General features: G+C 49.6%; 2 protein-coding genes across 3 annotated transcripts in view; one reads left to right on the top strand and one right to left on the bottom strand.

Annotated features, from left to right (window-relative positions):
- slc9a5 (solute carrier family 9 member A5) overlaps window positions 1-2,426 on the top strand; it is a 20,391-nt gene extending 17,965 nt beyond the window's left edge. For both annotated transcript variants that reach the window (XM_086191879.1, XM_086191888.1), the window contains exons 15-16: window positions 726-854; window positions 1,044-2,426. In XM_086191879.1, coding sequence (XP_086048005.1) covers window positions 726-854; window positions 1,044-1,621 — 707 coding nt within the window. In that variant the 3' untranslated portion in view covers window positions 1,622-2,426. The remainder of the gene's footprint in view (window positions 1-725; window positions 855-1,043) is intronic.
- A 5,539-nt stretch (window positions 2,427-7,965) lies between these two features.
- Window positions 7,966-12,749, bottom strand: LOC147269856 (uncharacterized). Its single transcript, XM_086196397.1, has 4 exons — window positions 12,585-12,749; window positions 11,558-12,104; window positions 9,124-11,155; window positions 7,966-8,167 (listed from the first exon to the last, which is right to left on the bottom strand). The coding sequence occupies exons 1-4, from the start codon at window positions 12,747-12,749 to the stop codon at window positions 7,966-7,968; spliced, it is 2,946 nt and encodes a 981-aa protein (XP_086052523.1).
- Between the last annotated feature and the right edge of the window lie 442 nt (window positions 12,750-13,191).

The following is a 13,191-nucleotide window of genomic DNA, read 5'->3' on the forward strand; positions in this document are numbered from 1 at the left end:
TGCTGGGACAAAGGTCCAGCTGCCTCCTCAACTGCTTACTTCCTGTCGGCAAAGCAAATTCACCTCACGAGTTGTCGGTTAGAATTTGGTAGCCCTTTTCTGTAACATGACGTGTTTCATTGTAATTTATTTAATCATTCTGTCTTGCACCAGGAAGCTGTAGAAGGATGTAACTGAAACACGAGCATCGCCGCCATTCGACATGCCGAACATAGTGATTGAATGATGGATTGACTAAAGTTGTTGTGTTCATCAGGTGACCCGATGGTTTGCACACCTGAAGTTGTACTGATCACAACTGTGCCTAGATTCTTCTATCGAACTACGTGAATCTAGGTTCTCACCTTAAAAAGTCTGGCCCTCACAGAGCACAACTGATCTAATGTCAGAGACCCGCTGACGTTAGATTCCTGGATGCAGCTGAGTGACTGCCACGGTTTCAACAATTTAAATTAGTTTGTCGTTTCTCGCCGCTCTGTGTCCCTCCCTGTGGCGCCCTGCCGTCTGTCAGGTCGTTGGTGTTGGTGGGAAGTGTGACCTTCATCTGCTTTTTTATCATTTGTTGTGTCAAATGAACAGTTTCACCAGAGTTGTGATGTGGTGTCTGTTCCACACAATATGATTGGTTGACATGATTATTCACAGTGTAAAACTTAGAGTTGTGTGTGTGTGTGTGTGTGTGTGTGTGTGTGTGTTTGTGTGTCTGTGTGTGGGGGTGGGCTCAGATCCAGTAGTTGTTCCGGTGGACTTGGAGGAGGGAAAAGGTGAACACTCAGATGCTGAGAAGGAGGAAGATGTTGGGATCACCTTCGTTGCTCGGAAGCCTGAGACACCAAAACAACGACCAACATCAGGTGAGGTCACGCCGTTTCCTTACTGCCCCTCATTGGCCACCTGGTTGGGATCAACCGGTTCATCTGGTGATCCAGGCTCGATCTGTTCGGACTGAATGCAAAGCCACTTCACACGCTTGAAAATGTTCTATATTTCACCGTGAAACACGCCAACATGATGCTGACGCCCAGCTGTGTTTCCTCTGTCAGTCCCAGCAGCTCTGGACGGAAGTCAGAATCTTCCAGCAGTGCCACCCTCCCCCACCAGCCAAGACAGCCATTTGCCTTGGAAGGGTGGCGTGGGATCACCTCCCCCCTGTGTATCTGTGGAAGCCACGAAGATCATTCCAGTGGACCTCCAGCAAGCCTGGAACCAGAGCATCTCTTCCCTGGAGAGCATCTCCTCACCACTGGCCCCCGCTGAACCCATCCACCCCCGGGTGAGTGCCCTCTCCAGGCTCGGGGCAGCCCGTCCTGCCTCCTACACCCCCCCGGCCAGCATGGCAGGCAGCACCTCCTCCATTGGAGCCCAGGTGGCACAAGGCTCCTTCTGCTTCCCAGACAGGAAGAAGGAGGAAGATGAGGAAGAGGATGAAGGTGGAGTGTTACAGGAGATGCAGCCACTCATGTCATCTGTAAGGCCTCCTGGCTCCTTGCCCCCCCCCCCACCAGGCTCCGCCCCAAACTCAGGGAGGAGAAGGAACCCTCGAGTGTACCTGAGGAGCCTGGTGACAGCGCCACTCCCTGGCAGCAGCGAGCCACACAGCCGAGGTCCCACCCAGCTTTAATCCAAGATCAGAAGCTCATCTGCCAATCAACAACACACACACACACACACACACACACACACACACACACACACACACACACACACACACACACACACACACACACACACACAGGTCTCCTCTTACTGAATGTCAAGGAGGTTAAACTAACTAGTCGTGGTCAAACTGGCGGGCTTAAACTGATCTGATTGTGAGACATTTCGAACAAATACTGAGTCTGCTGATTGGCAAGGTCATGTGATGTCACCGAGCAGCTGACTGATGAATCAGGCCTCAACTCCAGTAGGTCCCAAACTTGTCAGCCCTGCCCCCCAGCAATGCTGTCGCAGGATTGAAATGTCAGTTTACAATCGAAGAGTGTGTGCCCCGTAGTCTCCGCCCCCCTGCAGTCAGACATACTTGATACATGCAAGTGCAGTTGCACATGGAGACTTTTTGAGGCACATCGTGATCCCATCAGCCAAACCACCAACTACTGTCACAGAGGCAGCAGCCCTGCTGCAGGTGGCACTACTGCAGGTGGCACTGCTGCAGGTGGCACTGCTGCGGGTGGCACTGCTGCAGGTGGCACTGCTGCAGGTGGCACTGCTGCAGGTGGGACTACTGCGGGTGGCACTGCTGCAGGTGGTACTACTGCAGGTGGGACTACTGTGGGTGGTACTGCTGCAAGTGGTACCACTGCAGGTGGGACTACTGCAGGTGGTACTGCTGCAGGTGGGACTACTCTAGGTTTCACTACTGCAGGTGGTACTGCTGCAGGTGGCACTGCTGCAGGTGGTACTACTGCAGGTGGTATTACTGCAGGTGGCACTGCTGCAGGTGGTACTACTGCAAGTGGTACCACTGCAGGTGGTGCTACTCTAGGTGGTACTACTGCAGGTGGTACTACTCTAGGTGGTACTACTGCAGGTGATACTACTCTAGGTGGTACTACTGCAGGTGGTACTACTCTAGGTGGTACTACTGCAGGTGATACTACTCTAGGTGGTACTACTGCAGGTGGTACTACTCTAGGTGGTACTACTCTAGGTGGTACTACTGCAGGTGGCACTACTCTAGGTGGTACTACTGCAGGTGGCACTACTCTAGGTGGTACTACTGCAGGTGGTACTACTCTAGGTGGTACTACTGCAGGTGGTACTACTCTAGGTGGTACTACTGCAGGTGATACTACTCTAGGTGGTACTACTGCAGGTGATACTACTCTAGGTGGTACTACTCGTCATGGAGGTTGTGGTGGTGGTGGATTCATCCTGGTGGTGATGTTTATGAGGAGAAAGTCAGCAATTTCTCTGTAGGTTTGCCAGGTTTTCGTCTCCCGCCAGTCTTGCCTGCGTTCTCCCTCCAGATTGTCCCATTGATGGGGCGGTGGCGGCAGCGTGCACAGCGGACAGGCCCGTGCTGCTGGTAGTAGCAACAATCACGGGTATTTGGAACAATGGCTGTCACTGTCTGGAGGAATGTTAACTAACTTTGGTTGGAGAAACGATGACATCAGACCAGCAATGATGATGTCATTGTTGTAGCGTCTTCTTATTTTGTTCTTTCCAAATGTGCATCAAGGCATCTGAAATTTGTTTGTACCAAGAATCTCTTTTAAAATAATCACATCTACCCTGTCGCTGACCTCAATGACCAAAGTGTAAAATGAGCTTAACGAACATTTATAGATTTAAAGTGTTAAGAGCTGTTTATAATTGCCTTAATGACTGACGTCTGCTGCTGCCAGCGTGCGTGCGTGCGTGCGTGCGTGCGTGCGTGCGTGCGTGCGTGCGTGCGAGCGTGCGTGGGTGCGAGTGTGCGTGCGTGGGTGCGAGTGTGCGTGCGTGGGTGCGAGTGTGCGTGCGTGGGTGCGAGTGTGCGCACGCACCAGCAGCTGACAGTGTCTCTGTGATAGGTTCAGTTGTCCCACCCCTGCTGCCACCATGACACCTGCTGTGTGTAGAAGGCCTTACATCAGTTCCATACTTGAACAGAGCAGGCGGTGTTTTGTGGTCTTGACTTTTTGTTTATTTTGTTGTTCTTGTTGTCTGACCGTCATCCAGTCGTCTGCCTTGTGCCAAGTGTTGGTTGTGTTTGGATTCAACTCAATAAAAGTTACGTTTTCTGAATGAACTTCACTTCACTGTTTCCTGCTCTCATATTTACTCAACTGTACTTCATTTCCCACAATCCCTTGAATAGTTTTTACCATTTTGCTAAATTTTCTTGAAAAAGATATTTGCTAAAATAGGAGACATGTTATGTGACCTTGGGATGACAAAGGCAGTTTATTTTAGGATGGAGCTCCATCAGTGTCACATGACTTCAAGGTCTTAACTACGGCGTCTTGTGTTTCCCCCTGGTGACCTTTCATGACCTCCATAGGCTCCTCTAGACTCTTGTTACCAACCCAGGCTTTTAAGACTCTCCACCACGCCAACATCAGGACCGTGTGGCACGTGACTCCCTTTCAACCGAGGTAGCGGCCGGCAACCGTCGCAACGGAGTCCGCGTGTCTCCGTCTGAATGCAAGGCAAATTTATTTGTATAGCGCATTTCATACAGCCAGCAGCCAGCCAGGGAAGCTGGGTTTTGTTCTTCAGTGGAACCAAACTCAGCTGTTCGCAAAGGGTGACGGAGCACCGGACACCGGAGAGAGGGTAGGTCTTCTCCGGTATGTTCTGCATAGATAGCCCGCCTCCAGGTCTTTGGTAGCTCCAATGAAACGGTGGGGGGCTTTGGTAGGACACTCGGACCAGGGGACATGAGCAGGAACCTGCGCTGTTCAGCGGTTCGTATTTTGAGCAACTAAAATGTAGTTACAGGGATATTAACGTTGCCCTTGGTTACCTGTCCGTTTGGTGGCGTTGCTAACTAGGTGCTAGCTAACAAGGTGCTTGCTTATAAAGTGCAAGCTAACTAGCGGCTGGAGAACTAGCTAGCTAGCAGACGTTGCCACAGGATATCTTGGATTGGTGAATTAATAAATTCTGAGAATGGTATATAGAGTAAATGTGTTTAGTTAACTAACTACTGCAGGCTATGCAAAAGTTAAATTAAAATACTGTTTGTTTGTTTGTTTTTTTGAAGACTTGAGGTTATTATACATGGCTGTGTATTACAACAGCCAATCAGTATTCATTGTCCTGACCTCACTGGCGCCCTGAAGGCACTGGCCTCCTGGCTACTGGCCCCTGAACCAGACATGGTGGGCTGACCGGTGCAATGTGGATCCTCTGAGCTTCTTTAATAGGAACCAGACTCCAGGGAATCACGGACATGACATCATTCAGTTTTACAACGTTTCTACAACTTTCACAGGTGACACAAAGCAGAAATGTTTATTTTAAATGTAGAAAATAACAGGGTAAATGGCACCTCCCTTCCTCCTGATGCTAACGTTACTAGTCTAAACTGGCCAGGCTAACTTAAGCAACCAGCTGATGACTTTATTAACCAAGATTCCAGTAGGACCTCTAACTGCTATAAAGCAGTAAAAATGTTTATGCAACTGTAGTTAGTGGCAGAAAATGCAGAGTCCAAATAAGCTAATGTAAGGTAGCACCCGCGGACTCAATAAGGACTCGTCCATGATGGTTTCACCTGTTCTACTTGACTATGTTATGAAAGTGGAGGGAAGAAAGCGCCCATATTTGCTGTGTTTATTGAGTGTGTGTTTATTGGAGTGCTACTAATACTATTATAACTACCAAACATTGTCACCTGGAACAGTCACCTGATTAGGGCTGGGCGATTTGACCAAAATTTTATATCCCGATATAGCTCATTTTATATCCTGATACGATATACATCACCATATAGCACATTCTTGGTAAATTCAATGAATGAACAGTTTATTTTATTTTTTATTTCTTCCTCCACTTTTGCCTGGCACTCATCATATAAAGCAGGTAACACAACGCTACTGATCTGTTTTCGGCTGGGCATTTCATATGTGGGGTCGAGTGCTTGCACCAACTCAAGAAACCCCCGTTTCTCGACCGTGTAGATTGGAATCATATCTTTACAGATGTGCCAACCCTAACGGCCATGGTTATTTCTTTCCATCTGCAGGAGGTGTAGCTATACGGTGAGTCGCGGGTAAAAGCCTGTTGCCATGTCTGCGTCTGGAGTTTCTTCTTAACGTCAACGTCACTCGGCCCAGCTTTTGCTGCTTTTTCTCGTTGACTCTCTCTGTATTCTTTTTCATGATTCTTTTTTCAGGTGATAAAAAAAAGTTACTCGTGTTCGAGTCTGTTGTTGGATCGGGCAGCGGCAAACTTTACAAAGTGCAGTAGTTTAATCCTTGTCGGTCTTTTTATATCCAAACCACCGCCATATGACAGAAGTTCCCCCTCTTTTAGGTAAAAAGTCCAGATAAAAACTAACATTTCCTATACACTGAAGCTGTGCATCGTGACAGTGTGTAGCACACAGTAGTGCAGAGGGCAGTACACACTTAAAAGACCTTCATAGAGCATGACAAAGTGCATGTGGTTCTTAGGTGCATTTTGTTAGTTTGTAGTGAGTCCAGGGCTCCCACTGATAAGTGTTAAAGAGCTGTATGGCGTGGGGGAGGAAAGATTTCCTCAGTCTGTCTGTGGAGCAGGACAGTGACAGCAGTCTTTCACTGAAGCTGCTCCTCTGCCTGGAGATGGCGCTGTGCAGTGGTTGATGTTGGTTGTCTATGATGGACAGGAGCCTGTTCACCGTCCGTCGCTCTGCCATCGATGTCAGGCTGTCCAGCTCAGTGCCAACCACAGAGCCAGCCTTCCTCACCAGTGTATCCAAGCGTGCAGCGTCCTTCTTCTTGAGGCTGCCCCCCCCCCAGCACACTACTGCGTACAGGAGGGCGCTTGCTGCTACAGACTGGTAGATGTTGTGTAGCAGCTTCCTGCAGATGTTGAAGGATGCCAGCCTTCTGAGGAAGTACAGACGCTCTGTGCCTTCTTGTGTTGGCAGACCAGTCCAGTTTGTCATCCAGCTGTACTCCCAGGTATCTGTAGATGTGAACGACCTCAAAGTCTCCTTTGATGGTAACAGGCTCAAGGTGTGGCCTGGTTCTTCTAAAGTCCACCACCATCTCTCTGGTTTTGGTGGTGTTGAGGAGCAGGTGGTTGGAGTCGCACCATGTGACGAAGTCCTGGAAGAGTTTCCTGTACTGCTCCTCCAGTTCACTCCTGATAAAGCCCACAATTGCTGTGTCATCCGTGAACTTCTGTACATGGCAGAGCTCAGAGTTGTACTGAAAGTTGGACATGTACAGGGTGAACAGGACTGGAGAGAGAACAGTTCCCTGCGGTGTTCCTGTGCTGCGGGTCACAGTGTCTGATCTGCAGTCCCTCAGTCGCACATACAGAGGTCTGCCAGTGAGGTAGTCTGCAATCCATGCCACCAGGTGTGATGCCACTCCCATCTCTGTTAGTTTGACCCTGAGGAGCAGAGGCTGGATGGTGTAAAAGGCACTGGAGAAGTCCACAAATGTAATCCTCACAGCACAACTGCCTCTGTCCAAATGGGAGAGAGAACGGTGGAGCAAGAAGATGATGGCATCCTCTACTCCCACCTTCTCCTGGTAGGCAAACTGCAGAGGGTCGAGAGTGTGGTGAGTCTGTGGCCTCAGGTGATGGAGCAGCAGCCGTTCCATGGTCTTCATCACATGCGACGTCTGGGCGACTGGCCTGAAGTCGTTCAGCTTCTCAGGATGTGGCTTCTTGGGGACTGGGATGATGCAGGATGTCTTCCACAGCTGGGGAACCCTGCCCTTTCCCAGGCTCAGGTTGAAGATGCGCTGTAGAGGGTGTCCCAACTCGCGTGCGCAGGCCTTCATTTGTCGTGTCATCTGTTATGGTAGCGGTTTGTGAGTGTGTATGGGTGGGGGTTGTTTTGTTGGGAGGTGTGAATGGGAGTGGGTGAGTGGGAGCTGCCGTGTCAAGAGGTGTGAACGGGCTGGGCTGATTGAACCTGTTAAAAAACTGGTTAAACTGGTTTGCCCTTTCCGGGTCTCCCACAGTGGGGGCACCTCTATTTGAGCTGCAGCCAGTGATGGTCCTCATCCCTGCCCACACCTCCCTCATGTTGTTGTTGTGCATCCTTTGTTCTATTTTCCTTCTGTATTGCTCTTTCGCCTCCCTGAGCTGGACTCTGAGTTCCTTCTGTACCCACATAAGCTCCTGTTTGTTGCTATCTTTGAAGGCCTTCCTCTGGTTCAGAAGGCTTTTGATGTTGCTGGTCATCCAGGGCTTGTTGTTGGCGAAGCAGCATACCAATCAAACAACAACATCCTTACAGAAGTTTATATTGTCCGTAGTGCAGTCAACCATCTCCTCCATGTTCTCATTGTGAGAACACTGCAGTGCATCTCAGTCCATGGTCTTGAAGCAGTCTTGAAGAGCCTGCTCGGCTTCAGGAGACCATTTCCGGAATAAACGTGTGGTTGTTGGCAGTCTCCTCACTCTAGTGGTGTAGTGAGGTCTAAGCAGAACCAGGTTGTGGTCTCCTTTCGCCAGTGCAGGCAGGGGGGTGGCGCTGTCGGCATCCTTTACGTTTGCATACATCAGATCTCTCAAAAAAGCATAAAAAAGGCAACTGGACTAATCCCGTGTGAGTAGAAGACGTTTCGCCTCTCATCCAAGAGGCTTCTTCAGTTCTGAATCCTGGTGGGGATTATCAGCTATATATCTACCAGGAGGGTGGTGGCAAAAAACGAAAAACAACTGGTTTTACGACCCGAAACCAATGACTCGTCAGGTGTTAATGGGAGTCGTTGGCTTGAAGACCAACCCGAAACCAATGACTCGTCAGGTGTAAGTGAGAGTCGTTGGCCTGGCTGGGCTGTCGTTACCTCTCCCAGCCCTCTCGGGAGGGTCGTTGGGGTCACCTGGCTGCAGGTGAGAACGACGGCTGCTCCTCCTCGGGAGGGATCTAAGCACAGCATTGTATGATTTTGCCACCACCCCCCTGGTAGATATATAGCTGATATTCCCCACCAGGATTCAGAACTGAAGAAGCCTCTTGGATGAGAGGCGAAACGTCTTCTACTCACACGAGATTAGACCAGTTGCCTTTTTTATGCTTTTTTGAGACTTACCATGACCTGGATGACTGAGAATATCCACAGATACATACATCAGATCTATTGTCCTGTTCCGCCTGGTTTTACAGTCCACATACTGTTAATAATAATAATAATAATAATACATTTTATTTATAAGGCGCCTTTCAAGGCACTCAAGGTCGCCGTACAACGGTTTAAAATAGATAAATAAATAAATAAAACATGCACGATTTAAAAGAACAACAACAGAAGTCCCTAGGAGAGCACAGGAGAGGGCATTCAGCCATATGCCTGTCTAAAAAGGTGAGTTTTGAGATGATTTTTGAAGGTGTCAATGGAGTCAATGTTTCTGATGTCAGGAGGGAGGGAGTTCCAGAGGCGAGGGGCAGAGCAACTGAAGGCTCTAGCCCCCATGGAGGTTAGACGGAAGGAGGGGACATTGAGGCTGATGGAGGAGGAAGACCTGAGAGACCGGATGGGAATGTTGGTGTGGAGAAGGTCTGACAGGTATGAAGGCGCGAGGTTATGGATGGTTTTGAATGTATGGAGGAGGATCTTGTAGTCAATGCGGTGTTTTATGGGAAGCCAGTGGAGTTGATGTAGAACGGGGGTGATGTGACTGATGACAGGGGTTCTGGTGATGATTCGGGCAGCTGCGTTCTGGACCAATTGAAGCTTATGGAGGAGTTTGTGTGGGAGACCAAAAAGAAGTGAGTTACAATAATCCAGACGGGAGGTGACGAGAGAGTGGACCAGGATTGCAGCGCTGTTGGGAGTGAGAGATGGGCGGAGACGGTTGATATTCCGGAGGTGGAAGTAGGCGGACCGGATGGTGTTGTTGATGTGGGTATGGAATGATAAGGTGGAGTCGAGGACGACACCCAGACTCTTAACCTGAGGGGAAGGGGAAACGGAGGTGTTGTCAATGGTGAGGGTGAAACTGGGATGCTTGTTGAGTGTGGATTTGGAGGAAATGAGGACTACTTCTGTTTTATCACTGTTAAGTTTGAGGAAGTTTGAGGTGAACCAGGATTTGATTTCCTGTAAACAGGCACAGAGGGAGGAGGGTGGGAGGGTGGAGGAGGGTTTGGAGGAAACGTAGAGCTGGGTGTCGTCCGCGTAACAGTGAAAGTAGATGTTATGCTTACGGAATATCAGTCCAAGTGGGAGGAGGTATATGATAAAAAGGATAGGGCCAAGGACAGAGCCCTGGGGAACACCAGAGGAGAGGGGGGAGGGATCGGATGTGAAAGATTTTAACTGAATGAATTGAGTACGGCCAGAGAGATATGAGCGAAACCAGTCCAGGGGTATGTCTGATTGTCCAATGGAGGCAAGTCGGTCGAGGAGGATGGGGTGAGATATGGTGTCAAAAGCCGCGCTCAGATCAAGAAGGATGAGAATGGATAATAGTCCGGAGTCAGCTGCCAACAGAAGGTCATTGGTGATTTTAAGGAGGGCTGTTTCTGTACTATGATGAGGGCGAAAACCGGATTGGAACTGTTCGTAGAGGTTATTGTTGGAGAGGTGGGCCTGGATCTGTGACACTACTACTTTTTCCAGGATTTTAGAGAGAAATGGCAGGTTGGAGATGGGACGAAGGTTATTGAAGGTGTTGGGGTCTAAACCAGGTTTCTTCAGTGTTGGAGTAACAGCAGCGGATTTAAGAGATGATGGGACAGAACCAGAGGTAAGGGAGGAATGGATGATGGCAGTTATCAGGGACAGCAGAGACGGGGGGGAGGCTATAACCAGGGAGGATGGCAAGGGGTCAAGTTGGCAGGTGGATGGCTTGGATTTCCGGATAAGTCTGGATAAATCAGCGGCAGAGGGGAGTTGGAAGCAGGAGAGGAAGGGGGCTGGGAGGTGGGGGACAAATGGAGGTGGACAGCTGGACGTGGGAGGGGTCAGTTGCTGGTGGATGGTGGCTATTTTTGTATTGAAGAAAGACATCAAGGAGTTGCAGTGGTCGGTGGAGTAGAAGTGAGGGGGGAAGGAGTCAGGGGGGCGGAGTGAATTGTTGACCAGTGAAAACAAGGCCCTGGTGTTCCCCGCACCAGCAGTGACTTGTTGTGTGAAATATTGGGATTTGGCGGAGGAGAGTGCGTTTTTATACTGAAGAATGTGGTCATGGAACATCTGTTTGTGGATAGTGAGTCCAGGTTTTCTAGAAAGCCGCTCCAGCTGACGTCCTTTGGCTTTCAGTTGACGTAGATGAGGAGAGAACCAGGGGGCGGAGTGGGGAAAGGAAACGGTCCGGGTCTTGAGGGGGGCGAGTGTGTTGAGCAGAGTCTGTAGACCATCATTGTAAAGAGAAACCAGTTGATCCGGGGTGGATGGGGGGGTGATGATGGAGAAACTGTCAATGCCTGATTTGAAGTCTGCTATATTAATGTTTTTAATGTGACGGAAGGATATGCTACGTGACTGTTTGGTTTTGGAAAGTGTCAGGCTCAGGTTGAATGAGATAAGCATGTGGTCAGACATGCTAGAGCCTAAGGCAACAGCAGAGCAGTTGGAAGCAGTGACACCAGAGCAGCAGACTAGATCTAAAATATGGCCTTAACTATGGGTGGGGAAATCAATGTATTGTTGAAGTCCAAAACTGTCCAGGCAAGAAGTGAAATCTTTAGTGAGAGGGTGATCTGTGTTGTCCATGTGAATATTAAAATCACCCAACAGAATTTTGTTGGGTGAGAGGGAACAGATTTGGGTGAGGAATGTAGTGAAGTCATCAATGAAGACCTTATTTGGTTTAGGTGGGCGGTAGATGTTCACAAGCACAACGGGAGTGGGTCCATTCAGCTGTAGTGCCACAGACTCGAATGACTGAGAGACAGGCACTGAAACAGACGAGACTTTCCAAGTCTCGCGGTGTATTATCGCGAGACCTCCACCTCTGCCGGTGAGACGGGGTTGACAGGTGTAAACAAACCCATGAGGAGTAGACTCGTTCAGCTGAGAGAAGTCATCAGGATGTTGCCACGTCTCCGTCAGACAAAGAAAGTCATACTTGCGGTCGAGGAGGAGGTCTTGCAATAGTTGTCCCTTGCCAGTGAGGGAACGGATGTTGAATAATCCCAGTTTGACGTCGCAGAGCTGGTTGGAGAAGGCGACGTTAGCCGACCTGGCTAGGCTGGCTAACGCGCTGTGGTCCACCTCCCTACGGGTGTATCTCGGAGGATGGCGGCGGGTGGAGGACCAGATGGAGTTTATGGCGCTGGAGTCATCAACGCGATAGCTCCGTCTGGCTCCGCGGTGGATGTACCTCCGGTGAGAACGGCGATAGATGGAAGTGATGCAGTTCGGTGGTGTCGGAGTTGGAGGAGCTCCGCGCTCATGTATTGGATCAGGGTTGAAGCTGGGGATATCACGACGGACAGGACAGTCCACCAGAACACAAAGCTCATAGCCAGATTGTAGATCCACATGATGCACGGGCAGCTGTAGACAACGTTCACCGAACCACAGTAGCAGAGACCAGGTGAGTGTAGCACCGCACGCTACAGGTGACACGTGGACATCCTAAACACTGTATTAACAAACCGATCGAATTGACAGTGGGCCCAGTGTAGAGACCAACAGTACCGCGTTCGCCCAGATTATGCGATCTGCTACAAACAGTGTAGAAAATCATAACAAACATTAAGAAAGAACAACCGGAGAGCAGCGGCAGCTAATCGCGCCAGCGTTCACTATAACATCCGGGTGATGTTAGAAGGTAGCCAGTGTTCTGTCCAAAGGGATGTGATTAAAGTCCCCAGAAATCAGCACAAGAGCCTCGGGATGAAGTGTTTGTATTTTAGCAACCGCGCTGTGAATGATATCACACGCAGCTTCCGCGTTGGGGCGCGGAGGGATGTAAACAATGAGAACAATGGCGTTGCTGAACTCTCTAGGCAAGTAATATGGACAAAGACTTACAGCCAGGAGTTCAATGTCCCTGCAGCATATTGAGATCTTAATATTCACGTGTCCAGGATTACACCACTGCTCGTTCACATACAGTGCGAGTCCCACTCCTTTGCGCTTACCACAGGCTCTTGTGTCTCTGTCCACTCTGACGGTGTTGAAGTCCAGTAGCTCCATGTTAGCATCTGGGATGCTTGCTGTCAGCCATGTTTCAGTAAAGCACAATAAACTGCACTCCCTGAATGTCTTTTGTTCCTTGTGAGCACTGCCAGCTCATCGATCTTGTTCGGTAGTGACTTCACGTTTCCCATGATCATCGAAGGCACTGGGGGCTTGAATCTCCACCTCCTAGCCAGCCACTTAGCTCTCAGCAGCACACCGGCCCTACATCCCCGATACGGCTTCCTTACATCGCCAGGTAAACACGGAACCACACCGATGCGGGACTTCGCTCTCAGTGTGTGCAAAAAGTCACTCGAATAAATGAGTCTAGGTGTTGTAGGATCCATATCCATGGGATAGAAGATACGTTTCAGAGAAAACAAAGTAAAAGAGCGTTAGGAAAAAAAGTAGAAAAATAGAAAGAAGTGCGAAAGTGCACGGAGCTGCTGAGGAGGCT

The sequence above is a fragment of the Aulostomus chinensis genome, chromosome 2, assembly GCF_037954235.1.
Source record: "Aulostomus chinensis isolate RoL2024-O1b breed Wild chromosome 2, RoL_Achi_v1.0, whole genome shotgun sequence".
NCBI lineage: Eukaryota > Metazoa > Chordata > Actinopteri > Syngnathiformes > Aulostomidae > Aulostomus > Aulostomus chinensis.

What these genes read in the sequence shown, in the direction of transcription:
- LOC147269856 (XM_086196397.1), bottom strand. Translation starts at nt 12,749, where the DNA reads ATGGAGCTACTGGACTTCAACACCGTCAGAGTGGACAGAGACACAAGA. An exon ending in GGGACATTGAACTCCTGGCT is followed by an intron (nt 12,105 to 12,584) that starts GTAAGTCTTTGT and finishes CGTTGTCTACAG; the next exon opens with CTGCCCGTGCATCATGTGGA. An exon ending in ACCCCGTCTCACCGGCAGAG is followed by an intron (nt 11,156 to 11,557) that starts GTGGAGGTCTCG and finishes CTGTTGCCTTAG; the next exon opens with GCTCTAGCATGTCTGACCAC.